Source organism: Dryobates pubescens, chromosome 30 (assembly GCF_014839835.1).
Source record: "Dryobates pubescens isolate bDryPub1 chromosome 30, bDryPub1.pri, whole genome shotgun sequence".
NCBI classification, from domain to species: Eukaryota; Metazoa; Chordata; class Aves; order Piciformes; family Picidae; genus Dryobates; species Dryobates pubescens.
Genome location: NC_071641.1, coordinates 9,785,023 through 9,812,303, shown reverse-complemented (window position 1 = coordinate 9,812,303; position 27,281 = coordinate 9,785,023). Strand labels below are relative to the sequence as shown.

The 27,281-nt window shown below is 58.3% G+C and overlaps 2 protein-coding genes across 2 annotated transcripts in view; one reads left to right on the top strand and one right to left on the bottom strand.

The window, feature by feature from the left end:
- The window catches only part of RNLS (renalase, FAD dependent amine oxidase), a 41,025-nt gene extending 21,628 nt beyond the window's left edge, over positions 1–19,397 (bottom strand). Inside the window, exons 1-3 of the mRNA XM_054174696.1 lie at positions 19,273–19,397; positions 19,084–19,189; positions 17,865–18,007 (exon numbers count right to left, since the gene is read on the bottom strand). Of these exons, the coding sequence (XP_054030671.1) occupies positions 17,865–18,007; positions 19,084–19,189; positions 19,273–19,384 (361 nt within the window). The 5' untranslated portion in view covers positions 19,385–19,397. The remainder of the gene's footprint in view (positions 1–17,864; positions 18,008–19,083; positions 19,190–19,272) is intronic.
- Positions 19,398–24,429: 5,032 nt separating this feature from the next.
- On the top strand, positions 24,430–27,263 carry LOC128898688 (DNA ligase 1-like). The gene is given in 2 exon segments (XM_054174619.1): positions 24,430–24,441; positions 26,556–27,263. Coding segments are annotated over 2 exon segments (720 nt in total).
- The last annotated feature ends 18 nt before the right edge of the window (positions 27,264–27,281 follow it).

Below are 27,281 nucleotides of genomic sequence, written 5' to 3'. Positions count from 1 at the left end.
AGGGTGGTGAGAGCCTGGCCCAGGTTGCCCAGGGAGGTGGTGGAAGCCTCCTGCCTGGAGGTGTTTGCAGCCAGGCTGGAGGTGGCTGTGAGCAACCTGCTGTAGTGTGAGGTGTCCCTGCCCATGGCAGGGGGTTGGCACTGGCTGAGCCTTGAGCTCCCTTCCAGCCCTGGCAGTGCTATGAAACACTATCAGATGCACCCAGGGCAGTCTGCACAGGAGAGCATCCAGGGGGGGTTGGAAAGTCCCCAGAGCAGGAGACTCCACAACCTCTCTGGGCAGCCTGCTCCAGGCCTCCAGCAGCCTCACACCAAAGGAGTTTCTCCTCCTCCTGTTGAGCTGAAAGCTTCTCTGTTCCAGTTTGCATCCATTGCTCCTTGGCTCATGGCTGTGCCCCAGCCAAAAGAGCTTGGCCCCCTCCCCTTGCCCCCCAGCCCTCAGCTCTTGACAGACATTGATCAGATCCCTCTCAGCCTTCTCCTCTCCACACTCAGCAGCCCCAGGGCTCTCAGCCTCTCTCCACAGGGCAGCTGCTCAAGTCCCCAAATCCTCCTCCTGGCTCTCCCTTGAGCTCTCCCCAGCAGGTCTCTGTCTCTCTGGAGCTGGGGAGCCCAGCACTGGCCACAGGATTGCAGCTGTGGTCTGAGCAGGGCAGAGCAGAGGGGGAGCAGAACCTCCCCAGCCCTGCTGGCTGCCTGCTTTGCTTGCTGCCCCCCAGGACCCCCTTGGCTCTCTTGGCCCCCAGGGCACACTGCTGTCCCATGCAGCCCTCAGTGTCCTTCTCACAGTGAGAATCTCAAAACTGCACTCAAAGTGCAGGGTAAAGGGAGACAATCACATCCCAAAGCAAATGATTAGATACTAAGACTGCTCTGCAGCTGACTTTGCAAAGGCCTTCAGCTCTGGAAAAGCAAGAATTTGGGTCACAGATTTCACATCAAAACGAAGGCAAATGAGAGCCAGCTGGGCTCAGCCTTCACACCTTTGTCTCCCCATGATGCTGAGCAGGTGTGGCAACAGAAAATGAGGGAGAGAGGAAGGGAGCTCAAGGCTCAGGCAGTGCCAACCCCCTGCCATGGGCAGGGACACCTCACACTGCAGCAGGTTGCTCACAGCCACCTCCAGCCTGGCTGCAAACACCTCCAGGCAGGAGGCTTCCACCACCTCCCTGGGCAGCCTGGGCCAGGCTCTCACCACCCTCCTGGCCAACAACTTCTTCCTCACAGCCAATCTCAAGCTCCCCACTTCTACTTTGGCTCCAGCCCCCCCAGTCCTATCCCTCCCTCACCCCCTCCCAAGTCCCTCCCCAGCTTGCTTGCAGCCCCCTGCAGCTCCTGGCAGGCCACCAGAAGCTCTCCTGGGAGCCTTCTCCTCTCCAGCCTGCACAAGCCCAACTCTCTCAGGCTGTCTCCAGAGCAGAGCAGCTCCAGCCCTCTGTTCCTCCTCCTGGCCCTTCTCTGGACCCCTTCCAGCCCCTCCAGAGCCTTCCTGTGCTGGGGGCTCCAGACCTGGCCCCAGAGCTGCAGCTGTGGTCTCAGCAGAGTGGAGCAGAGGGGCAGAATCCCCTCCCTGGCCCTGCTGGCCACACTTCTCTTGCTGCAGCCCAGGCTCTGCTTGGCTCTCTGGGCTGCAAGTGCCAGGACCAGAGGCAATGTTTTCAAAGCTGCACCAGGGGAGGTGTCTCAACCCCTCCAAAGAAAACCAGGAGCAAAACTTCAACCAACAAAGGGAAGGATGTGTGAGATGCTCATCAGGGTGGATCCTTCACATCAACCACCTGACTCATTGTCAGGATCCAGGTACTGGATAGGATGGAATGGAATGGGACCAGACAAGACCAGGTTGGAAAAGACCTCCCAGATCATCCAGTCCAACCTATCCCCCAGCAGCATCCAATCAACCAAACCATGGCACCAAGTGCCTCATCCAGGCTCTTCCTAAACACCTCCAGGGATGGGGACCCCACCACCAGCCTGGGCAGCACATCCCAAGGGCCAACCTATCTTTCTGTGAACAGTGAGTCCCTGGAACAGGTTGGCCACAGAAGCTGAGGAGGCTCCAACCCTGGAGCTGTTTAAGGCTGGGCTTGGATGGAGCCTTCCCTTTCCCTGGTCTAGCAGGAGCTGTCCCTGCCCCTAGATGAACTTCAAGGCCCTTTCCACCCCAAACCATCCTATGATTGAAAGGCCTTAACTAGATGGAGTGCAGAATCATCTCTCCAGAGCACCTCCAAGCTGCTTCCACCACAGAAGCCCTGAGCTGATCAAACCTGTGCCCCAGCAGAAGGAGGTTCAGAGTTGCCCAGTTTGGCCACATTCTTTTTTTGGGGGGGTGTTTTTTTGGCAGGGAACTTCTCTCTTCTTGGGGTCCCCCCCCCCCCCCCTTCCTCCTCTCCTCCTTGAGGCTGATGGCAAAGAACAGCTCTGAAAAAGGAAACTCTTCCTCTATCAAAACACAATCTCAGGGCAGTACCAAAGGCTGGCTGCTGCTGGGAAATCCTCAGAGGTCTGTGTGTTTATGGAGGAGATAAACAAGTCTGAGAGCATTTATTCCTCCTCTTGCAAGCATGTCCTGTGCTCAAATACCATCACCTTTAGTATGCAGAGAGGAAGCCAGCCACAAGGGGCAGGCCCGGGGGCTCGAGTGGAGCTCAGCTGGTGTCACACACAGCCAGGTGGATGGGAGGGGGGCAAGAGACCCCTCAAGGCCAGCCACAGCCCAACCCCCAGCCCCTGCCAGGGCAGGATCACCACAAGCAGATCACACAGGAACAAGTCACAGTCTCACAGTATCAGTCAGGGTTGGAAGGGACCACAAGGATCATCTAGCTCCAACCCCCCTGCCATGGGCAGGGACACCCCACACTAGATGAGGGTGCTGGGCTTAGCAGCAGTGGTGGGGTTGTGAGTTCTAGGGGGGGCAGTTGGACTTCACAGGATGTGAGGGGCTGGGAGGGAGCTCTGGAGAGCTTCCAGTCCCAGCCCCTGCCAGAGCAGGAGCAGAGAATCCAGCACAGGGCACACAGGAACACATCCAGACAGGGCTGCAAAGGCTCCACAGAAGGAGACTCCACAACCTCTCTGGGCAGCCTGCTCCAGGCCTCTGGCAGCCTCCCAGGCAAGAAGTTCCTCCTCATGCTGAGCTGCAACCTCCTGGCCTGCACTTTCCATCCCTTGCCCCTTGGCCTATGGCAGGGCACAGTGAGCAGAGCCTGGCCCTGGCCCTTCCTGCCTGACCCCCAGCCCTCAGCTCTTGAGAGACATTGCTCAGATCCCTCTCAGCCTTCTCCTCTCCACACTCAGCAGCCCCAGGGCTCTCAGCCTCTCCTCAGCAGCAGTGCTCCAGGCCCTTCAGCATCCTTGCAGCCCTCCCTTGGCCTCTCCCCAGCAGATCCCTGTCCCTCCTGAGCTGGGGAGCCCAGAGCTGGCTGCAAGATTGCAGCTGGGGCCTCAGCAGGGCAGAGCAGAGGGGGAGGAGAAGCTCCCTGGCTCTGCTGGCCACACTCTGCTGAGTGCAGCCCAGGACCCCCTTGGCCTTCTTGGCCCCCAGGGCACATTGCTGTGCCCTGCAGAAGGTCTCCCCTAACCTCAACAGCTCTGTGATCAGGAGGTAGTGCTCTGAAAATCATCCCTGTACAGGGTACTCAAGCAGGCAGGAGGTGGACTCCCCTAGGTCAGACAGTTTGGAGGCCCAGCTGGACCTCTATTCTTACCCTGGAAGGTTGGAGCAGGGGAGCTTTGATGTCCCTTCCAACCTGATATTCTATGAACCTGTGATGTCCAGGTGAGCCTTGAATGCCTCCAGAGAAGGAGACTCCAGGGCCTCTCTGGGCAGGCTGCTCCAGTGCTCTGCCTCCCTCACAGTATGGAAGTTCCTCATGATGTTCAGATGGACCTCCTGTGGTCAGGTTTATGCCCAGCACCTCCTGTCCTGTCTCTGGGGTCCTCTTTTTCTTCTGAGGCAGGCTATGGAATCACACAGAGTCACAGAGCACAGCTGGAGGGCAGAGCCCTCCAGGCTCCCCCAGCCCCAGCCCTCCAGCCAGCACTGCAGGCTCAGCACCAAACCCTGTCCCTAAGCACCAGCTCCACACACTGCTGGAACACCCCCAGGGATGGGGACTCCAGCACTGCCCTGGGCACAACACTCCAATGGCTGAGAGCCCTTCCAGGGCAGGAATCTTTGCTGAGCTCCAGCCTGAGCCTCCCCTGGGGCAGCTTGGAGCCATTGCCTCTGGGCCTGCTGCTGGACACCAAGGATGCCCCCTCCTGACTCCAACCTCCCTGCAGGGAGCTGCAGAGGGCAAGGAGGTCTCCCTCAGCCTCCTCTTCTCCAGCCTGAACACCCCCAGCTCCCTCAGCCTCTCCTCACAGCCCAGGGGCTCCAGCCCCTCAATGTCCTTCTTGGAGTGAGGGGCCCAGAGCTGAACCCAGCCCTCAAAGTGTGAGCTCCCCAGGGCTGAGTCCAGGGGACAATCAGTGGCCAGGTTCTGCCCATCACACTCTTCTTTAAGGACCACTTTAATATCAACATCAAATGAATAACTACTGCATCTCCAGGAAGCACAAATATTTGCACAGCCTGACCCCCAGCCCCTGAGGGCTGATAAGCAACTAACAAACCAGTGTGCATGTTTACACTGGACATTGCAGATGGCTTAGGTAATGAGAGCACAGCCAAGGCCTGGCCAAGCCCTGTGGAGATTGCTTGGAACTGGAACTAGGAATTTATCCTCCTGATATCCCAAAATAAACCAGCAAGAACAGGGGGGGCTCAGGAGGAGTTACCACAGACTCCTAGAGCTGGCAGGGAGCTCAAGGCTCAGCCAGCTCCAACCCCCTGCCATGGGCAGGGACACCTCACACTGCAGCAGGTTGCTCACAGCCACCTCCAGCCTGGCTGCAAACACCTCCAGGCAGGAGGCTTCCACCACCTCCCTGGGCAACCTGGGCCAGGCTCTCACCACCCTCCTGGCCAACAACTTCTTCCTCACAGCCAATCTCAAGCTCCCCACTTCTACTTTGGCTCCATCCCCCCCCAGTCCTATCCCTCCCTCACCCCCTCCCAAGTCCCTCCCCAGCTTGCTTGCAGCCCCCTGCAGCTCCTGGCAGGCCACCAGAAGCTCTCCTGGGAGCCTTCTCCTCTCCAGCCTGCACAAGCCCAACTCTCTCAGGCTGTCTGCAGAGCAGAGCAGCTCCAGCCCTCTGCTCCTCCTCCTGGCCCTTCTCTGGACCCCTTCCAGCCCCTCCAGAGCCTTCCTGTGCTGGGGGCTCCAGACCTGGACACAGTGCTCCAGCTGTGGTCTCAGCAGAGTGGAGCAGAGGGGCAGAATCCCCTCCCTGGCCCTGCTGGCCACACTTCTCTTGCTGCAGCCCAGGCTCTGCTTGGCTCTCTGGGCTGCAAGTGCTCCCTGCTGGCTCCTGCTGAGCTTCTCCTCCCCCAGCACCCCCAAGGCCTTTCCTCCAGGGCTGCTCTCCAGCCAGTCCCTGCCCAGCCTGGATTGGTGCCTGGGATTGGCCTGAGCCAGCTGCAGGACCTTGCCCTTGCTCTTGTTGAATCTTCTCAGAGTTGTCCCTTCCTAGTTCACATCAGAAAGCTTACTGCAGCAGAGCAGTGTTCTGCTGGTAGCATCTGGTCAGCTTGCCTTATTTAAAACATGTGGGGCATACACAGATGGGAAAGGGGAAAAAAAGCAAGTAAATGGGTCAGGCCTGAAAGCAAAGCCAAGGCTTTCCTTTTTATTAGCAGATTAAACATGCAGGACTGGCACTGGCAACTGCAAGGAAAAGGAGAGCCTGAGGGAGCTGAGGGCTCTGGAGCTTGCAGAGGAGGAGCCTGAGAGGTGAGCTCCTTGCTGGGGCTCAAGCTGTGCAGGGGCAGTGCCCAGAGGCTGGAGCCAGGCTCTGCTGGGTGCTGCCCAGTGCCAGCACAAGGGGCAGTGCTGGAAGCTGAGGCAGAGGAAGTTGCATGGACAGAGGAGGGAGAAGTTTTCCCCTGGGAGGATGCCAGAGGCCTGGAGCAGGCTGCCCAGGGGGGTTGTGGAGTCTCCCTCTGTGGAGAGATTCCAACCCCCCCTGGATGTGTTGCTGTGTGAGCTGCCCTGGGTGCCCCTGCTCTGGCAGGGGCTTGGACTGGAGGAGCTCTGGAGCTCCCTTCCAGCCCCTAAGGTTCTGTGAAAAGCAATTTAATGAAAGCATTTTGAACATAAGAGATAAAAAGCTACTGTAAATTACTGTCATCTCCAATTCCCCTGCTGCCAGTGGGCTTGACTCAAACCAGAACCCATCCAGTTTGCCAATGCCACTGGAAAGGCTCACAGGGAATCTGGTGCACAAACCTAGGCTTTTTCTAACATCAGCTGTGAGCACCTGCAGCCCAGAGAGCCAAGCAGAGCCTGGGCTGCAGCAAGAGAAGTGTGGCCAGCAGGGCCAGGGAGGGGATTCTGCCCCTCTGCTCCACTCTGCTGAGACCACAGCTGGAGCTCTGGGGCCAGGTCTGGAGCCCCCAGCACAGGAAGGCTCTGGAGGGGCTGGAAGGGGTCCAGAGAAGGGCCAGGAGGAGGAGCAGAGGGCTGGAGCTGCTCTGCTCTGCAGACAGCCTGAGAGAGTTGGGCTTGTGCAGGCTGGAGAGGAGAAGGCTCCCAGGAGAGCTTCTGGTGGCCTGCCAGGAGCTGCAGGGGGCTGCAAGCAAGCTGGGGAGGGACTTGGGAGGGGGTGAGGGAGGGATAGAACTGGGGGGGATGGAGCCAAAGGAGAAGTGGGGAGCTTGAGATTGGCTGTGAGGAAGAAGTTGTTGGCCAGGAGGGTGGTGAGAGCCTGGCCCAGGTTGCCCAGGGAGGTGGTGGAAGCCTCCTGCCTGGAGGTGTTTGCAGCCAGGCTGGAGGTGGCTGTGAGCAACCTGCTGCAGTGTGAGGTGTCCCTGCCCATGGCAGGGGGTTGGCACTGCCTGAGCCTTGAGGTCCCTTCCAGCCCTGGCAGTGCTATGAAACACTATCAGGTGTTGTCCATTTGCACAACCTCCTCCTTCCCTGCTCTTAAGCAAATCTCTTCCTTTACTGAGGCTAAAGTTTCCCTCCAAGGCTCCCCAACGTTTCCTGGGTTTCCTGTCACCCTGTGCATCACCACAGCTGCTGCCAAGCCCCTGGAAAGCCTAAATACAACTAAGAGCACCGAATTTAGTGATTCCAGCTGAACCTCCTAAACATCATCTGATTGCTGCCACCTATTGTTGTTCCAACCGTGCTGCAAGGAGGGAACCCTCTGCCCCTCCTGCCACAAGCCAGTACTTGTCCTCAGCTCTTTCATAAGCTTAGGAAGTTACTAACTCTTTGCACACTCCGTGGAATGGAAGGAAAGGAAGGCAGGAGGAAAGGAAAAACAAAGGGGGAAGCAAGAAAGCAAAGAGAAGACTTTGCAACTAAGTCCCTTTAGGTCTGATAGCTGCAGGAGGAATGAATGTCCCAGCACAAGAGGGACCTGGAGCTGCTGGAGAGGCTCCAGAGGCCACCAAGATGCTCAGAAGCTGCAGAAGCTCCCCTGTGGGGCCAGGCAGGGAGAGTTGGGGCTGTGCAGCCTGCAGAGGAGAAGGCTCCAGGCAGACCTCAGAGCAGCCTTGCAGGACCTGAAGGGCTCCAGGAGAGCTGGGGAGGGACTGTGGACAAGGGCTGGGAGTGCCAGGCCCAGGGACAATGGCTTTGAGCTGGGAGAGGAGAGATTGAGAGTGGAGAGGGGGAAGAAATTGTTGGCAGTGAGGGTGGGGAGAGCCTGGCAGAGGCTGCCCAGGGAGGCTGTGGCTGCCTCCTGCCTGGAGGTGTTGCAGGCCAGGCTGGATGAGGCCCTGAGCAGCCTGGGCTGGTGGGAGGTGTCCCTGCCCATGGCAGGGGGTTGGGGCTGGAGAGGACCTTGAAGATCATCTAAGCTAAAGCATTCTGTCAGTCTATAAATAAGAGATTTGTGATAAAAATGACTAAATCTGTGGGTGTTAGGCCAACCACTTCCTTCCCTGGACCAGTTCAGGTAAGATCTGAAAGTCCAAATAGAAAGAATCAAAGCACTGTCAGGGCTGGAAGGGAGCTCAAGGCTCAGGCAGTGCCAGCCCCCTGCCATGGGCAGGGACACCTCACACTGCAGCAGGTTGCTCACAGCCACCTCCAGCCTGGCTGCAAACACCTCCAGGCAGGAGGCTTCCACCACCTCCCTGGGCAACCTGGGCCAGGCTCTCACCACCCTCCTGGCCAACAACTTCTTCCTCACAGCCAATCTCAAGCTCCCCACTTCTCCTTTTGCTCCATCCCCCCCAGTCCTATCCCTCCCTCACCCCCTCCCAAGTCCCTCCCCAGCTTGCTTGCAGCCCCCTGCAGCTCCTGGCAGGCCACCAGAAGCTCTCCTGGGAGCCTTCTCCTCTCCAGCCTGCACAGCCCAACTCTCATTCTGCCCTCACAGGAGAGGTGAAAGTGCACAAGCCAACAATGAAGTGCATGTAAATACACACAGAGGTGTGCAAAGATGGAGGCAGGGGGGCATGGAGGCAGCCAATACAAACCAACCTCTACACCTACACAGGGAGCTGCCTCCTCAGGTGCAGCAGGTTCTGCCCATGGCCAGGAACTCACTACATTAAAATCCAGGTTAAGAAGCATCCCAAATTAAATCCCATGGACTGGAACAAGCCCTGAGGAAGGAGCAGGAAGCTGCTGGCAGCTGAGAAGACACAAGGGAAGCAAGAGAAGGAGGGGGAGATACTCACTGCAAATGGTGGTGGGCCTGGCACGTTCTCCTGCTGTGAAGTGGGAGGCTGCTGTTGTTCTCCAGGGGGAGGAGAGGCTCAGCTCTGACCTCTCACAACACTCAGTTTGCTGTCTCCCATCGTTGTCTGCAGGCTCCCAGCCTGCCCTTTGCCTCTTGGCTGTCTCCTTCCTGTACAGTCCCCATGCACACCAGGTGGGGTGGGCACAAGGGCACCTCTCTGCCTCTTTAATTCCTGGTTTGAGGGTGATGTGTCCACCTCTGTGTCCACCTCTGTGTCCAGTTCTGGGCCCCTCCATTTGAGGAAGATGCTGAGATGCTGGAAGGTGTCCAAAGAAGGGCACCAAGGCTGGGGAGGGCTCAGGGACTATGATTTTCTCCTGCTGGCAGCAGCAGTCTCTCTGGCCAGCTCAGAGCTCTGGGGTGAGCCCTCTGTGGCTGCAGGCAAGGGCCTTCAGTGGGAAGGAGCTGCATTTAGGAGGGCAGCTACCTGAAGCACTGCTCTTGAGGGCCTGAAACAAACACAGGAGGCAGAACTGAAGCTAAAGAGAAGCTGTGGCTCAGTGCTTTGCAGCCTTCCCCTGGGGGTTGGTGTGGTTGGTGATGAGCAGTGTCCATAGAGTGAGCCTTGGCCATGGCCCAGCAGCCTTCTTAGCAAGCTCCTGGCCAGGCTCTCAGCCCCTGGCCTGGGCAGCAGCTCTCTGAGCTGGGCTAGGAACTGGCTGGAGGCTGAGCCCAGAGAGTGGTGGTGAATGGTGCCACAGCCAGCTGGCAGCCAGGCACCAGTGGTGTGCCCCAGGGATCAGTGCTGGGCCCCAGCCTGCTCAATCTCTTTATTGATGATCTGCAGGAGGGGATGGAGGCCATCAGCAGGAAGTTTGCAGCTGACACCCAGCTGGGGGCAGGAGCTGAGCTGTCAGAGGGTAGGAGAGCTCTGCAGAGGGACCTTGCCAGGCTGGGCAGATGGGCAGAGGCCAACAGGATGGCACTGAACAAGTCCCAGTGCCAGGGGCTGCACTTTGGCCACAGCAACCCCAGGCAGAGCTACAGGCTGGGGACAGAGTGGCTGAGAGCAGCCAGGCAGAGAGGGACCTGCAGGTGGTGGTGGACAGCAGCTGAACAGGAGCCAGCAGTGTGCCCAGGGGGCCAAGAAGGCCAAGGGCATCCTGGCCTGCAGCAGGTAGAGTGTGGCCAGCAGGAGTAGGGAAGTCCTTGTGCCCTGTGCTCAGCACTGCTTAGGCCACACCTTGAGTCCTGTGTCCAGCTCTGGGCTCCTCAGGTTAGGAAAGAGGTTGAGCTGCTGGAAGGTGTCCAGAGAAGGGCAACAAAGCTGGGGAGGGGTCTGGGGCACAGCCCTGGGAGGAGAGGCTGAGGGAGCTGGGGTTGCTTAGCCTGCAGAAGAGGAGGCTCAGGGGAGACCTTCTTGCTCTCTCCAACTCCCCAAAGGGAGGTTGTAGCCAGGTGGGGGTTGGTCTCTTCTTCCACGCAGCCAGCACCAGAACAAGAGGACACAGTCTCAAGCTGTGCCAGGGGAGGTTTAGGCTGGAGGTGAGGAGAAAGTTCTTCCCAGAAAGAGTAATTGGCCCTTGGGATGTGCTGCCCAGGGAGGTGGTGGAGTCACCATCCCTGGAGGTGTTCAAGGGGGGATTGGATGTGGCACTTGGAGCCATGGTTTAGTTGATTAGGAGGTGCTGGGTGTTAGGTCATAGGTTGGAGCTGATGATCTCTGAGGTCTTTTCCAAGCTGCTTGATTCTGTGATTTTATACAGGCTAACAGCAGTGAGCAGCCAGCTGCTCAAGCTGCTTTTTCACCCCTTGAAGGGTTCACCCACCCAAGCCATCAGCAGGCAGCTGCTCCAGGAGGGTGCTGTGGGAAACAGTGTCAGAGGCTTTGCTGATGCCCAGGTACACACCATCCACAGCCTCTCCCTCAGCCACTCACTGGGACACCCTGTCAGAGGAGAGCAGGTTTGTCAAGCAGGACCTGCCCTTCAGGAACCCAGTGCTGACTGGGCCTGATCACCTGCTGGCTCAGCACTGAGCACTGCTAACACACCCACCCCAGCACAGCACCAAAGGATGCCTGAGAGCTGCTCCTCGGGGAGCAACACAACACAAGAGGCTGAGAGGTCCTCACCTCTCGGCCTGCAGAGGGACCTCGACCCACTGGACAGATGGGCAGAGGCCAACAGGATGGCATTCAACAAGTCCCAGTGCCAGGGGCTGCACTTTGGCCACAGCAACCCCAGGCAGAGCTACAGGCTGGGGACAGAGTGGCTGAGAGCAGCCAGGCAGAGAGGGACCTGGGGGTGGTGGTGGACAGCTGCTGAACAGGAGCCAGCAGTGTGCCCACGGGGCCAAGAAGGCCAAGGGCATCCTGGCCTGCATCAGGCAGAGTGTGGCCAGCAGGAGCAGGGAAGTCCTTGTGCCCTGTGCTCAGCACTGCTTAGGCCACACCTTGAGTCCTGTGTCCAGCTCTGGGCTCCTCAGGTTAGGAAAGAGGTTGAGCTGCTGGAAGGTGTCCAGAGAAGGGCAACAGAGCTGGGGAGGGGTCTGGGGCACAGCCCTGTGAGGAGAGGCTGAGGGAGCTGGGGTTGCTTAGCCTGGGGAAGAGGAGGCTCAGGGGAGACCTTCTTGCTCTCTCCAACTCCCCAAAGGGAGGTTGGAGCCAGGTGGGGTTTGGTCTCTTCTTCCAGGCAACCAGCACCAAAACAAGAGGACACAGTCTCAAGCTGTGCCAGGGGAGGTTTAGGCTGGAGGTGAGGAGAAAGTTCTTCCCAGAAAGAGTAATTGGCCATTGGAATGTGCTTCCCAGGGAGGTGGTGGAGTCCCCATCCCTGGAGGTGTTCAAGAGGGGATTGGATGTGGCACTTGGAGCCATGGTCTAGTCATGAGGTCTGTGGAGACAGGTTGGACTTGATGATCCTTGGGGTCTCTTCCAACCTTAGTTATACTGTGATACCTTGCAGCCAAGGGACACAACACAGGAGGCTGAGAGGTCCTCACCTCACAGCTGAGGAACACAACACAAGAGGCTGAGAGGTCCTCACCTCACAGCTGAGGACACAACACAAGAGGCTGAGAGGTCCTCCCCTCACAGCCGAGGAACACAACACAAGAGGCTGAGAGCTTCTCCCCATACAAACCAGAGGTCTCAGAGTGCTGATCTGCACTTTTTGCTGCCTTACAGCTCATACAATTTCAGGCTCACCCTAGGGATTCTGTCCACAGCAATTCAAGCCTCGCTCTCTGGTCCATCCCTACTGCAATCACATACCAAGGGCAGCAGTGAGAATCAGCACAACACATGGACAAAGGGACAGCAACAAGGAAACTGCCACATGGGGACCAGCTGAGGCTCCTGTCCCACTCAACAGCTGCTTTCAAGCTACAGAAAGGCAAGTTTTGGTTTAGAAGCCAGCAAGTAATTAATGATGAGGTTAGTGACTCAGGTATTTAGCTATTTTTGCTAGCAAGGTCTTACTGCCCACTGTGCCACACAAAATTACCCACATGGGCAGGTTCACCCCACTCCAGTGCACATTAATTGCTTCAGTTCCCATTTCAAGCCAGACCCCTGTGATTTTGAATCCAGACCCCTGTTTCTTTGCTTGACAAGACTCACAGCTGCCATTTGAAGCCAGGCCCCTCTGATTCTGAGCCTAGACCCCTGGGATTCCAAAGCCAGACCCCTGGCATTCTGCAGCCAGACCCATGTTTCCTTGCTGGACAAGACTCAATTACCATTTTAAGCCAGACCCCTGGGATCCTGAACCCACATCCCTGGGATTCTGCAGCCAGACCCCTGGGATTCTGCACCTAGACCCCTGGGATTCTGCAGCCAGACCCCTGTTTCCTTGCTGCACAAGATGCTCAGTTGCCACTTGAAGCCAGACCCCTGGGATTCTGCAGCCAGACCCTTGGGATTCTGCAGCCAGAGCCCTGTTTCCTTGCTGGACAAGACTCAATTACCATTTGAAGGCAGACCCCTGGGATTCTGAACCCACATCCCTGGGATTCTGCAGCCAGACCCCTGGGATTCTGAACCCACATCCCTGGGATTCTGCAGCCAGAGCCCTGTTTCCTTGCTGGACAAGACACAATTACCATTTGAAGCCAGACCCCTGGGATTCTGCACCTAGACCCCTGGGATTCTGCAGCCAGACCCTTGGGATTCTGCAGCCAGAGCCCTGTTTCCTTGCTGGACAAGACTCAATTACCATTTGAAGGCAGACCCCTGGGATTCTGAACCCACATCCCTGGGATTCTGCAGCCAGACCCCTGGGATTCTGAACCCACATCCCTGGGATTCTGCAGCCAGAGCCCTGTTTCCTTGCTGGACAAGACACAATTACCATTTGAAGCCAGACCCCTGGGATTCTGAACCTAGACCCCTGGGATTGTGCAGCCAGAGCCCTGTTTCCTTGCTGGACAAGACTCAATTACCATTTTAAGCCAGACCCCTGGGATTCTGAACCTAGACCCCTGGGATTGTGCAGCCAGAGCCCTGTTTCCTTGCTGGACAAGACTCAATTACCATTTGAAGCCAGACCCCTGGGATTCTGAACCTAGACCCCTGGGATTGTGCAGCCAGAGCCCTGTTTCCTTGCTGGACAAGACTCAATTACCATTTGAAGCCAGACCCCTGGGATTCTGAACCTAGACCCCTGGGATTGTGCAGCCAGAGCCCTGTTTCCTTGCTGGACAAGACTCAATCACCATTTGAAGCCAGACCCCTGGGATTCTGAACCTAGACCCCTGGGATTGTGCAGCCAGCCCCCTGGCATTCTGCAGCCAGAGCCCTGTTTCGTTGCTGCACAAGACTCAATCGCCATTTGAAGCCAGACCCCTGGGACCCTGAGGTCTGAACTCACAGTTTGCAATGTCCCCCTGCAGCTGAAGGATCTGTGGCACAGGCATTGTAAGGATGACTATATCAAAGTGTTCTGCAGGTCCCATTTTCCTGGAGACTTCCCACTGCCCACCCCGGAGCGAGATGGCAGTGACGTGACGCTCGTAGAAGACCTCTGCACCTGCGTGGGAAGAGAAGCAGTTAAGAGACATGCAACATGCTGAGCCACTTGGACACTCACAAGTCCATGGGGCCAGATGGGATCCATCCCAGGGTGCTGAGAGAGCTGGCAGATGAGCTGCCAAACCGCTCTCCATCCTTTTCCTCCAGTTCTGGCTCACTGGAGAGGTCCCAGGTGACTGAAACTGGCCAAGGTGGTCCCCATCCACAAGAAGGGCTGGATGGAGGAACCTGGAAACTCCAGGCCTGGCAGCCTGACCTCAGTGCCAGGGAAAGTGATGGAGCAGATTATCCTGGGGGCAATAACTGCACCTGAAGGATGGCCAAGGGCTCAGGCCCAGCCAACATGGATTTAGGAAGGGCAGGTCCTGCCTGACCAACCTGAGCTCCTTCTATGCCCAGGGCACTGCCTGGTGGATGTGGGGCAGGCTGTGGATGTGGTCTGCCTGGACCTCAGCAAGGCCTTTGACACTGTCCCCCACAGCAAACTGCTGGCCAAGCTGTCAGCCCCTGGCCTGGGCAGCAGCTCTCTGAGCTGGGATAGGAACTGGCTGGAGGCTGAGCCCAGAGAGTGGTGGTGAATGGTGCCACAGCCAGCTGGCAGCCAGGCACCAGTGGTGTGCCCCAGGGAGCAGTGCTGGGCCCTGTGCTCTTTAACATCTTCATTGATGATCTGGATGAGGGGATGGAGTCAGTCATCAGCAGGTTTGCAGATGACACCAAGCTGGGAGCAGATGTTGGTCAGTTAGAGGCCAGAAGGGCTCTGCAGAGGGACCTCAACCCACTGGACAGATGGGCAGGGGCCAACAGGATGGCATTCAACAAGTCCCAGTGCCAGGGGCTGCACTTTGGCCACAGCAACCCCAGGCAGAGCTACAGCCTGGGATCAGAGTGGCTGAGAGCTGCCAAACAGAGAGGGACCTGGGGGTGCTGATTGACAGCTGCCTGAACATGAGCCAGCAGTGTGCCCAGGGGGCCAAGAAGGCCAAGGGCATCCTGGCCTGCAGCAGGAACAGTGTGGCCAGCAGGAGCAGGGAGGTCATTGTGCCCCTGGACTCTGCATTGGTTAGGCCACACCTTGAGTCCTGTGTCCAGTTCTGGGCTCCTCAGTTTAAGAAGGACATTGAGAGACTTGAAGGTGTCCAGAGAAGGGCAACAAGGCTGGGGAGAGGCCTTGAGCACAGCCCTGTGAGGAGAGGCTGAGGGAGCTGGGGTTGCTTAGCCTGCAGAAGAGGAGGCTCAGGGGAGACCTCATTGCCCTCTACAACTACCTGAAGGGAGGTTGTAGCCAGGTGGGGGTTGGTCTCTTCTCCCAGGCACCCAGACCCAGAACAAGAGGACACAGTCTCAAGCTGTGCCGGGGAGGTTTAGGCTGGAGGTGAGGAGAAAGTTCTTCCCAGACTGAGAGATTGGCCCTTGGGATGTGCTGCCCAGGGAGGTGGTGGAGTCACCGTCCCTGGAGGTGTTCAAGAGGGGATTGGATGTGGCACTTGGTGCCATGGTCTAGCCATGAGGTCTGTGGTGACAGGTTGGACTTGATGATCCTCGAGGTCTCTTCCAACCTTGGTGATACTGTAACAGTGAGCTCCACAGAGAAAAGGCAGAACAGTTGCCCTTAGTAAGCTGTGCAAGGAGTTTTGCCACCTTACAGCTAAGGCAGGAGTTACACAGTTTACACTTGCAGACCTCTGAGTTTGTCCAGTCCAACCATTAACCCAACACTGCCAAATCCACTGCTAAACCATCTCCCTCTCTCCTCATAGCACAAGCCCTATGAGAGACTGAGGGAGCTGGGGTTGCTTAGCCTGGAGAGGAGGAGACTCAGGGGTGACCTTATTGCTCTCTACAACTCCCTGCAGGGAGGTTGTAGCCAGGCAGAGGTTGGTCTCTTCTCCCAGGCAGCCAGCACCAGAACAAGAGGACACAGTCTCAGGCTGCATCAGGGGAAGTTTAGGCTGGAGGTTAGGAGGAAGTTTTACACAGAGAGAGTGATTGCCCACTGGAATGGGCTGCCCAGGGAGGTGGTGGAGTCACCATCCCTGGAGGTGTTCAGGAGGAGACTTGATGGGGTGCTTGGTGCCATGGGTTAGTTGATTGGGTGGTGTTGGATGATAGGTTGGACTCGATGATCTTGAAGGTCTCTTCCAACCTGGTTTATTCTATTCCTCAGCACCACATCTACACAGCTCTTGGCTCCCTCCAGGCATGGGGACTCCACCACTGCCCTCAGCAGACTGTTCCAGGGCTTGAGAACCCTTACAAGGAAGAACATTTCTGAATATCCAACCTGAACCTTCCCTGGGGCAATTCGAGGCCATTTCCTCTTCTTCTGCCACTTGTTCCTTGGAAGAACAGATTGACCCCACCTGGCTGCAACCTCCTCTCAGCAGCTGCAGAGAGCAAGGAGGTCTCCCTCAGCCTCCTCTGCTCCACACTGCACACCCCCAGCTCCCTCAGCTGCTCCTCCCCAGCCCTCTGCTCCAGACCCTTCCCCAGCTCTCTTGCCCTTCTCTGGCCCTGCTCCAGCCCTCAAGCTCCTTCTGGCAGGGAGGGCCCAGAGCTGAAGGCAGCACTCAAGCTGTGGCCTCCCCAGTGCCCAGCACAGGGCACAATCCCTGCCTCCCAGGCCAGGCTGCTGCTGCCCTTCATCTGCTCCAGGCCTTTTTCAAAGGACTGCCAAGACAATGGGCTCCACAGCACACAAGGGCTCACTTCTACAACCCCCCAGCTGCAGCTCACCACTCCATTCCCAGCTGCTTGCTTAAACAGCAAAACAAACTTCTGCACACCTGTGAAAAAACCCACCCCCCACCAACACTAACCTAACCCAACTTGGCAACTCTCATCTCTTACCAACCCTGATCACATCACTCCCACTGAACCACCACAGTCCTTACTGTGCCTCGTCTGATGTTCACCTCTAAAGCCAAGGGTGTCAGTATAACCTTGGCCCCTGATTCTACAGACATCATCACAGGCTCAGAGGATGTGAGGGGTTGGAAGGGACCTCTGGAGAGCTTCCAGTCCAAGCCCCTGCCAGGGCAGGAGCAGAGAATCCAGCACAGGGCACACAGGAACACAGCCAGACAGGGATGCAAAGGCTCCACAGAAGGAGACTCCACAACCTCTCTGGGCAGCCTGCTCCAGGCCTCTGGGAGCCTCCCAGGCAAGAAGTTCCTCCTCATGCTGAGCTGCAACCTCCTGGCCTGCACTTTCCATCCCTTGCCCCTTGGCCTATGGCAGGGCACAGTGAGCAGAGCCTGGCCCTGGCCCTTCCTGCCTGACCCCCAGCCCTCAGCTCTTGAGAGACATTGCTCAGATCCCTCTCAGCCTTCTCCTCTCCACACTCAGCAGCCCCAGGGCTCTCAGCCTCTCCTCAGCAGCAGTGCTCCAGGCCCTTCAGCATCCTTGCAGCCCTCCCTTGGCCTCTCCCCAGCAGATCCCTGTCCCTCCTGAGCTGGGGAGCCCAGAGCTGGCTGCAAGATTGCAGCTGGGGCCTCAGCAGGGCAGAGCAGAGGGGGAGGAGAAGCTCCCTGGCTCTGCTGGCCACACTCTGCTGAGTGCAGCCCAGGACCCCCTTGGCTTTCTTGGCCCCCAGGGCACATTGCTGTGCCCTGCAGAACTTGCTGCCCCCCAGCACTCCCAGGTGCTTCTCCTTGGGGCTGCTCTCCAGCAGATCACCTCCCAGCCTGCATTTGTGTTTGTATAGAGCTTTCTGTGTGTCCTCAGCGATGCAACTGCAGGAACTGTGATACCTGGAAAGGTAACAGAGCTTGAGGAAATGTTTCTCTATCTAAGCAAACTTGAAGACACACAGAAACAAACAAAGAAAACTCAGAATCATAAAATCCCAGAGCTGGCAGGGCTGGAAGGGAGCTCAAGGACCATCCAGTCCCAACCCCCCTGCCATGGGCAGGGACACCTCACACTACAGCAGCTTGCTCACAGCCACATCCAGCCTGGCCTTCAACACCTCCAGGGGTTGAGGCTTCCACCACCACTCTGGAGACTGGGATTTGAAAGCCAGGTCATGCAAACCACACCAATTAGCACCTTTTTGTTTCACCCAAAGGCATCTAAAGCATTACCTGACTGTTTTAAATAGTACTTGACGAGGGAGGACATGCCCTGGGGTGCCATGTAATTGCAGGAGCCTTCCTTCACTACCATTCCTTCGATGGGTGCAGTCAGAGGTTGCAAGATGCCTTCAGCCAGAAGTTCCTCATAGAAGCTTGAAAGGGAGCAAAGGCCAGGCAAGTGAAAACACAGCAGGAGAACACCAAGGGCAGCTGCTGCTGCTGTTCACAACTAACCTTCCGAGCGCCCTCCCTTCCAAGCAGCTTTGAACGGGCTCAGAGGAGCTGTGCTGCGGGCCGGGCGGTGCACAAGCGGCAACCCCCGCCACGGAAGGACAGACAGCTCCCTGCTTCGCCAGGGGATGCCCTTCTACACCAGGCCGAGGCTCTCCACCGCGCCTGGCACCCAGCCGCCGGCAGCCTGACCGCAGCATTGCAGGACCACGGCCGGCAGAGAGCTCCAAACCCAGAGCTCCAACCCAGCTGCAGTCCTGCGTCCAGCCCGGGGCTCCTCAGCGTAAGAAAGACATCGAGACACCTGAAGGTGTCCAGAGGACGGCAACAAAGCTGGGGAGGGGTCTGGAGCACAGCCCTGTGAGGAGAGGCTGAGGGAGCTGGGGTTGCTTAGCCTGCAGAAGAGGAGGCTCAGGGGAGACCTTCTTGCTCTCTCCAACTCCCTGCAGGGAGGTTGTAGCCAGGTGGGGGTTGGTCTCTTCTCCCAGGCAGCCAGCACCAGAACAAGAGGACACAGTCTCAAGCTGTGCCAGGGGAGGTTTAGGCTGGAGGAGAGGAGAAAGTTCTTCCCAGCAAGAGAGATTGGCCATTGGGATGTGCTGCCCAGGGAGGTGGTGGAGTCCCCATCCCTGGAGGTGTTCAAGAGGGGATTGGATGTGGCACTTGGAGCCACAGTAGTGGCAGCAGTCAGGTGGTGTTGGGGGACAGGTTGGACCTGATGATCCTTGAGGTCTTTTCCAACCTGGTTGCTTCTATGATTCAATTCTACTCTATTTTCTTCTGTTCCATTCTAAGGGGCGGCGGCGCCGCGTCCACCCGCGGAGCGTTCAGGCGCCTCCCAGGAGCGTCACCTCCTGACTCGGTGCCGGGGGCTGGGGGGCAGCGTGGGCCGGTGGGATGCAGAGCGGGGGCGGCGGCGGTGCGGGAACCCCGCCCCGGGCTCCCCTCTCGCACACGCCCGGGCGGGGCGGGGCGGGGCGGGGGGTGGGGCTCTCACCTGAGGCGCGGCCCCGCGCGCTCCGGCTCGAGGGTGACGTACTGCGCGCCCAGGTCGGCGGCACAGGCGGCGTCCCGCGCGCTGCGGCTCGTGCTCATGCGGCCCCCTGCGCGACAGCCAGTCAGACGCCGCCGCGCGCCCCACGCACCACTCCCCCCCGCCCCGCCCCCGGCAGCGCCCCGTACGCACCTGCGCCTCGCGCCTTATCCCAGACCGAGACCCGGCCCACAGCCGCCCCCCGCAGCAGCGCCGCGCAGGCGCCGCCCGTCAGCCCCGCGCCCACCACCAGCACTCGCGCCATGGCCACCGCAGCTCCCGCCACGACGCCACGCCCCGCGCCCGGCGCCGCCGCCTCCCCTTCCAGGCGGGGGAACGCTCCGCCACGCCCACGGGGCGGGGACGCCGCGACGCCTGCGCGCGCAGGGCCCTGCACACGCGCGCCCCCCTGTGCGTGCGCGCGGCCCTGCGCTCACCGGCCCGGGCCCCGGCGCGGGCTGGCCGCCCCCCCGTGCGTATCGCTGCGCGCGCCCAGCCCTGCGCACGCGCCCCACTCGCGCCCCTCCCGTGCACGCACCTTCACACACCCGGACACGCGCACCCACACCGCTGTGCACGCACCCCCCGCACGCGCACCCACGCGTGCACACCCACCCGCGCGCACACACCCCTGCACACATACCTGTGAGCACCCGCGCACACGCACCCGTGCACATACACCCGTGAACACCCATGCACACACCCGCGCGCACACACCCATGCACACATACCTGTGAGCACCCGCGCACACACACCCATGCACATACACCCGTGAGCACCCATGCACATGCACCCGTGCGCACACACCCACACGCACACACCCATGCACACATACCTGTGAGCACCCGTGCACACACACCCATGCACATACACCCGTGAACATCCATGCACATGCACCCGCGCACACACACCTGCACGCACACACCCATGCACACATACCTGTGAGCACCCACGCACACGCCCCCATGCACATACACCCGTGAACACCCATGCACACACCCGTGCGCACACACCCATGCACACATACCTGTGAGCACCCGCGCACACGCACCCATGCACATACACCCGTGAACACCCATGCACACACCCGTGTGCGCACACACCCATGCACACATACCTGTGAGCACCCGCGCACACGCACCCATGCACATACACCCGTGAACACCCATGCACATGCACCCGTGCGCACACACCCGCACGCACACACCCATGCACACATACCTGTGAGCACCCGCGCACACACACCCATGCACATACACCCGTGAACACCCATGCACACACCCGTGCGCACACACCCGTGAACACCCATGGACACACCCGTGCGCACACACCCGTGAACACCCATGAACACCCATGCACACACACCTGTGCACACACCCATGCACACCCATGCATGCACACACCCGTGCACATGCACTCCCACATGCCCACCCATACACCCAACCCCATGCACACACACCTGCACACCCATGCACACCCATGCACGCACACACCCATGCACAGCCGTGCATGCACATACCTGTGCACACACACCCATGCACAGCTGTGCATGCACATACCTGTGCACACACACCCATGCACAGCTGTGCATGCACATACCTGTGCACACACACCCATGCACACACCCATGCACGCACACCCATGCACAGCCATGCATGCACACACCCGTGCATGCACACACCTGTGCGCACACACCCATGCACAGCCGTGCATGCACATACCTGTGCACACACACCCATGCACACACACTCCTACATGCACACACACCCGTGCACACACACCCATGCACAGCCATGCATGCACACACCCGTGCATGCACACACCTGTGCACACACACCCATGCACAGCCGTGCATGCACATACCTGTGCACACACACCCATGCACAGCTGTGCATGCACATACCTGTGCACACACACCCATGCACACACCCATGCACGCACACCCATGCACAGCCATGCATGCACACACCCGTGCATGCACACACCTGTGCACACACACCCATGCACAGCCGTGCATGCACATACCTGTGCACACACACCCATGCACACACACTCCTACATGCACACACACCCATGCACACACCCATGCACACACACCCATGCACAGCCATGCATGCACACACCCGTGCATGCACACACCTGTGCACACACACCCATGCACAGCCGTGCATGCACATACCTGTGCACACACACCCATGCACACACACTCCTACATGCACACACACCCATACACACACACCCATGCACAGCCATGCATGCACACACCCGTGCATGCACATACCTGTGCACATGCACCCATGCACACACACCCATACATGCACACACCCATGCACACACATACATGCACACATCTGCATGCACACCCCCATGCACATACACCTGCATACCTGCACACCCATGCACACACACCCATGTGGTGGAGTCCCCAAGCCTGGAGGTGTTTCAAGGTGCTTTGGCTGTGGTGCTTGGGGCTGTATGGGTTAGGTGTGACCCTCATAGGGTAGGGTCAGTGGTTGGACTTGGTGATCCTGAGGGGCTTTGCCAGCCTGAATGTCTCTGTGGTTCTGAGGGGCTGGTATGCTGTGCCCAGAGAGACCTGGACAGGCTGGAAAACACCCTGGAGTTCAAGCAGGGGAAGCACAAAGTGCTAGAGCCATGCATCAGTTGATGCCAGGTGGTCAACCAACTGGGAAGCAAGACCTGAGGGACCTAGGTGGACACCGAGGTGAACAGGAATGTCCTTCTGCATAGAAGGCAAATGGTCCTGGGCTGTATTTAGGAGAAGACTTGGCAGCAGGTCAAGGGAGGTGACCTTCAGTGCTGGGTCCAGTTCTGGGCTCCACAGTACAAGAGAAAGTTACAGAATACAGAATTAGCCAGGTTGGGAAAGGCCTTTGAGGCCACCGAGTCCAACCTATCCCCCAGCACCATCTAGTCATGGCACCAAGTGCCTCACTCAGGCTCTTCCTAAACACCTCCAGGGATGGGGACTCTACCACCTCCCTGGGCAGCACATCCCAAGGGCAAACCTATCTTGCTGGGAAGAACTTTCTCCTCACCTCCAGCCTAAACCTCCCCTGGCACAGCTTGAGACTGTGTCCTCTTGTTCTGGTGCTGGCTGCCTGGGAGAAGAGACCAACCCCCACCTGGCTACAGCCTCCCTTCAGGGAGCTGGAGAGAGCAAGAAGGTCTCCCCTGAGCCTCCTCTTCTGCAGGCTAAGCAACCCCAGCTCCCTCAGCCTCTCCTCACAGGGCTGTGCCCCAGACCCCTCCCCAGCTCTGTTGCCCTTCTCTGGACACCTTCCAGCAGCTCAACCTCTTTCCTAACCTGAGGAGCCCAGAGCTGGACACAGGACTCAAGGTGTGGCCTAAGCAGTGCTGAGCACAGGGCACAAGGACTTCCCTGCTCCTGCTGGCCACACTCTTCCTGATGCAGGCCAGGATGCCCTTGGCCCTCTTGGCCCCCTGGGCACACTGCTGGCTCCTGTTCAGCAGCTGTCCACCAGCACCCCCAGGTCCCTCTCTGCCTGGCTGCTCTCAGCCACTCTGCCCCCAGCCTGTAGCACTGCCTGGGGTTGCTGTGGCCAATGTGTAGAACCTGGCACTTGGATGTGTTCAATCTCATGCCCTTGGCCTCTGCCCATCTGTCCAGCCTGACAAGGTCCCTCTGCAGAACCCTTCTACCCTCTAACAGCTCAACTCCTGCCCCCAGCTTGGTGTCTTGGCCAACCAGCTCAGACAGGAGGGCATCCAGAGGCCCCTTCCAACCCCAAGCTCTCTCTGTGGTTCTGCACTGCTGCAGAATCATCTTCGGTCCCAGCAGCACCTGGGTCTGATCTACCCTACCAGGCAGCTTCCAGCAGAAGCAAAACCTGCCCACCTGGAGGTGGCAGCCAACAGGAAGTGCTCCAGGCTGTGGTGACAGCTTGCAGTAAGTGCTGCTGGGCTCCAGCACGCACACCCACCCACACACATGCATGGGGGGCTGCGTGCGGAGCTGCGGCTGGCTGCTGGGCCAAGTGCTCTCCTGAGCTGCTGAGGCGCTGCTGAGGGGTGGTGGCATGCCTGCAGGGGACAGGGCACACTTTCTGGGCAGTGCTTCCCCAAGACAGCCACTGGGAGGTCCCCCCCTGCAGCGTCTAAGGGCATCTCCACTGGCCCCACAGCGCTGCGGGCCGCAGGCAGGGGCTGAGGGGCTTCGCTCGCTGCCAGCGGCGCGGCTGCCGCCGGGGCAGGGCTGTCCCCGTCACCTTTAGCACACTGCCAGCACTTTGCCCTGCAGCCACCGTTCAGGAAAACAAGTTCCCATCCTGCCAGGCCCCAGAGTGGGCGAGGGAAGGAAGGATTTGGATTGCTGCCCCTGGCTGAGCTGCGTAGGTGACAGGAGATAGGAGAAGATCCAGGAGCCGCTGATGGGATCACCGTGGTATGAGGGACACCCACGGCCTGAGCCTCTGGCACAGGAGCTTACCAACAGGCTGCTGTTACATCAGATGGAGCTCACAGTAGCTAAGGGACAGGGCTGAGCTGCTGAGGGTGTTGGTGATGCTCATCTTCAATGGCAGCTCCGAACTGGCCTCCAGGCAGGTGTTGTTCAAGAGGCACTTCACAGTGTCACAGAATCACCAAGCTTGGAAGAGACCTCAAAGATCATTGAGTCCAACCTGTCCCCACAGACCTCATGACTAGACCATGGCACCAAGTGCCACATCCAATCCCCTCTTGAACACCTCCAGGGATGGGGACTCCACCACCTCCCTGGGCAGCACATCCCAATGGCTAACAACTCTCTCTGGGAAGAACTTTCTCCTCACCTCCAGCCTAAACTTCCCCTGGCACAGCTTGAGACTGTGTCCTCTTGTTCTAGTGCTGCTTGCCTGGGAGAAGAGACCAACCCCCTCCTGGCTCCAACCTCCCTGCAGGGAGTTGTAGAGAGCAATGAGGTCTCCCCTGAGCCTCCTCTTCCCCAGGCTAAGCAACCCCAGCTCCCTCAGCCTCTCCTCACAGGGCTGTGCTCAAGGCCTCTCCCCAGCTTTGTTGCCCTTCTCTGGACACCTTCAAGTCTCTCAAAGTCCTTCCTAAACTGAGGAGCCCAGAACTGGACACAGGACTCAAGGTGTGGCCTAAGCAGTGCTGAGCACAGGGCACAAGGACTTCCCTGCTCCTGCTGGCCACACTCTTCCTGCTGCAGGCCAGGATGCCCTTGGCCTTCTTGGCCCCCTGGGCACACTGCTGGCTCATGTTTAGGCAAATTCCTGGAGAGAGCTTGCAGCCCCTGCCTCCCCTGCCCATGCCAGCTGTGGGGCAGTCATGGGGGACAAGGTATGTTGAGTCACAGGCTCAGAGGATGTGAGGGGTTGGAAGGGAGCTCTGGAGAGCTTCCAGTCCAAGCCCCTGCCAGGGCAGGAGCAGAGAATCCAGCACAGGGCACACAGGAACACATCCAGACAGGGCTGCAAAGGCTCCACAGAAGGAGGCTCCACAACCTCTCTGGGCAGCCTGCTCCAGGCCTCTGGGAGCCTCCCAGGCAAGAAGTTCCTCCTCATGCTGAGCTGCAACCTGCTGGCCTGCACTTTCCATCCCTTGCCCCTTGGCCTATGGCAGGGCACAGTGAGCAGAGCCTGGCCCTGGCCCTTCCTGCCTGACCCCCAGCCCTCAGCTCTTGAGAGACATTGCTCAGATCCCTCTCAGCCTTCTCCTCTCCACACTCAGCAGCCCCAGGGCTCTCAGCCTCTCCTCAGCAGCAGTGCTCCAGGCCCTTCAGCATCCTTGCAGCCCTCCCTTGGCCTCTCCCCAGCAGATCCCTGTCCCTCCTGAGCTGGGGAGCCCAGAGCTGGCTGCAATACTCCTCAGCAGGGCAGAGCAGAGGGGGAGGAGACCCTCCCTGGCTCTGCTGGCCACACGTCTGGATGCAGCCCAGCACCCCACTGTCTGAGTCTTCCTCAAGCATGGAACTGACCCTCTAACACCTAAGAGCTGAGAGCTGTGAATCCACAGCTGCTGGGAGGTTTTGTCTCCTTGGCATGCTTGCCGTGGGAAGAAGGTTGTGTCCTCCTGCTCAGCACCTCCTGTGCTCTGCATCCTGCCTGCTGTGGATCCCCCCTGGCATCCCCTCTCCGTACACCATGCTGATGTCTCAGGCAGCCCTTCAGAGCTGGCTATTCTCTTTGGGCATCAGGTGCTTGGGACATGGACTTCAGTGCACACACAGACTTGAGTCTCCTCCTCTGGAGACTTTCAAAGCCAGCCTGGATGTGTTCCTGTGTTGCCTTCCCTAGGTGGTCCTTCTTTGGCAGGGAGGTTGGACCAGAGGGTCTCTGGAGGTCCCTCCCAACTCCAACCATTCTGTGATTCAAAGCTGAAGTCCACTGTGGTCCTGGAGCTTGGGGCATCTCTGGCTTTGCACCCAGCATTGCTTGGGGGCATGGGAGAGCCTTCATGGAACTGGCTTGTAGCTTTGTCTTCTAAAAGAGCTGCTGAGCTGCATGGCTGCACATCTGCCTGTGGCCTGGGGAGGCATTTGCCACCATGCAACTGTTTCTTCATCAAATTCACAGAACTGGAAGGGGCCTCAAGGCTCAGGCAGTGCCAACCCCCTGCCATGGGCAGGGACACCTCACACTCCAGCAGGTTGCTCACAGCCACCTCCAGCCTGGCTGCAAACACCTCCAGGCAGGAGGCTTCCACCACCTCCCTGGGCAACCTGGGCCAGGCTCTCACCACCCTCCTGGCCAACAACTTCTTCCTCACAGCCAATCTCAAGCTCCCCACTTCTCCTTTTGCTCCATCCCCCCCAGTCCTATCCCTCCCTCACCCCCTCCCAAGTCCCTCCCCAGCTTGCTTGCAGCCCCCTGCAGCTCCTGGCAGGCCACCAGAAGCTCTCCTGGGAGCCTTCTCCTCTCCAGCCTGCACAAGCCCAACTCTCTCAGGCTGTCTGCAGAGCAGAGCAGCTCCAGCCCTCTGCTCCTCCTCCTGGCCCTTCTCTAGACCCCTTCCAGCCCCTCCAGAGCCTTCCTGTGCTGGGGGCTCCAGACCTGGCCCCAGAGCTGCAGCTGTGGGCTCAGCAGAGTGGAGCAGAGGGGCAGAATCCCCTCCCTGGCCCTGCTGGCCACACTTCTCTTGCTGCAGCCCAGGCTCTGCCTGGCTCCCTGGGCTGCAGGTGCTCCCTGCTGGCTCCTGCTGAGCTTCTCATCCCAGTCCCACCCCTGCCACCAAGGTCTTTTCTTCAGGGCCAGTCCCTGCCCAGCCTGTCTGTGGCTCCTCACATGAGGAGCCTAACTCTTTGGCCTGTGACCATCAGGTTAAATGAGCTTGGGAAAGGTTCAGCAGACTTCCTTTGATGGCAAAGGAAGAGGCAAAGGCACTGGAGGCAGAGGCAAAGGACTGAGACCCAAAATAAAGAGAAACATCAAGAATCAGGACAGAAGTTTTGGCAGAAATTCAACCCCAAAAGAAAAACTAAAAGAAAGAAGCAGAAGAAGAAGAAGAAGAAGAAGAAGCAGAAGAAGAAGAAGAAGAAGAAGAAGAAGCAGAAGCAGCAGAAGAAGAAGCAGAAGAAGCAGCAGAAGCAGAAGAAGAAGCAGAAGAAGAAGAAGCAGAAGCAGAAGAAGAAGCAGAAGAAGCAGCAGAAGCAGAAGAAGAAGCAGAAGAAGCAGAAGAAGAAGCAGAAGAAGAAGCAGAAGAAGAAGAAGTAGAAGAAGAAGCAGAAGAAGCAGAAGAAGATGAAGAAGAAGAAGCAGAAGAAGAAGAAGCAGAAGAAGAAGCAGAAGAAGAAGATGAAGAAGAAGAAGAAGAAGCAGAAGAAGAAGAAGAAGCAGAAGAAGCAGAAGATGATGAAGAAGAAGATGAAGAAGAAGAAGAAGAAGAAGCAGAAGCAGAAGAAGAAGAAGCAGAAGAAGAAGCAGAAGCAGAAGCAGAAGAAGAAGAAGCAGAAGAAGAAGAAGAAGAAGCAGAAGAAGAAGCAGAAGAAGCAGAAGAAGAAGCAGAAGAAGCAGAAGAAGAAGAAGATGAAGAAGAAGAAGCAGAAGAAGCAGAAGATGATGAAGAAGAAGAAGCAGAAGAAGAAGCAGAAGCAGAAGAAGAAGCAGAAGCAGAAGCAGAAGAAGAAGAAGAAGAAGAAGAAGAAGACAATCAAAGCTTCTTAAAGTGGAGCAGGATGGGGT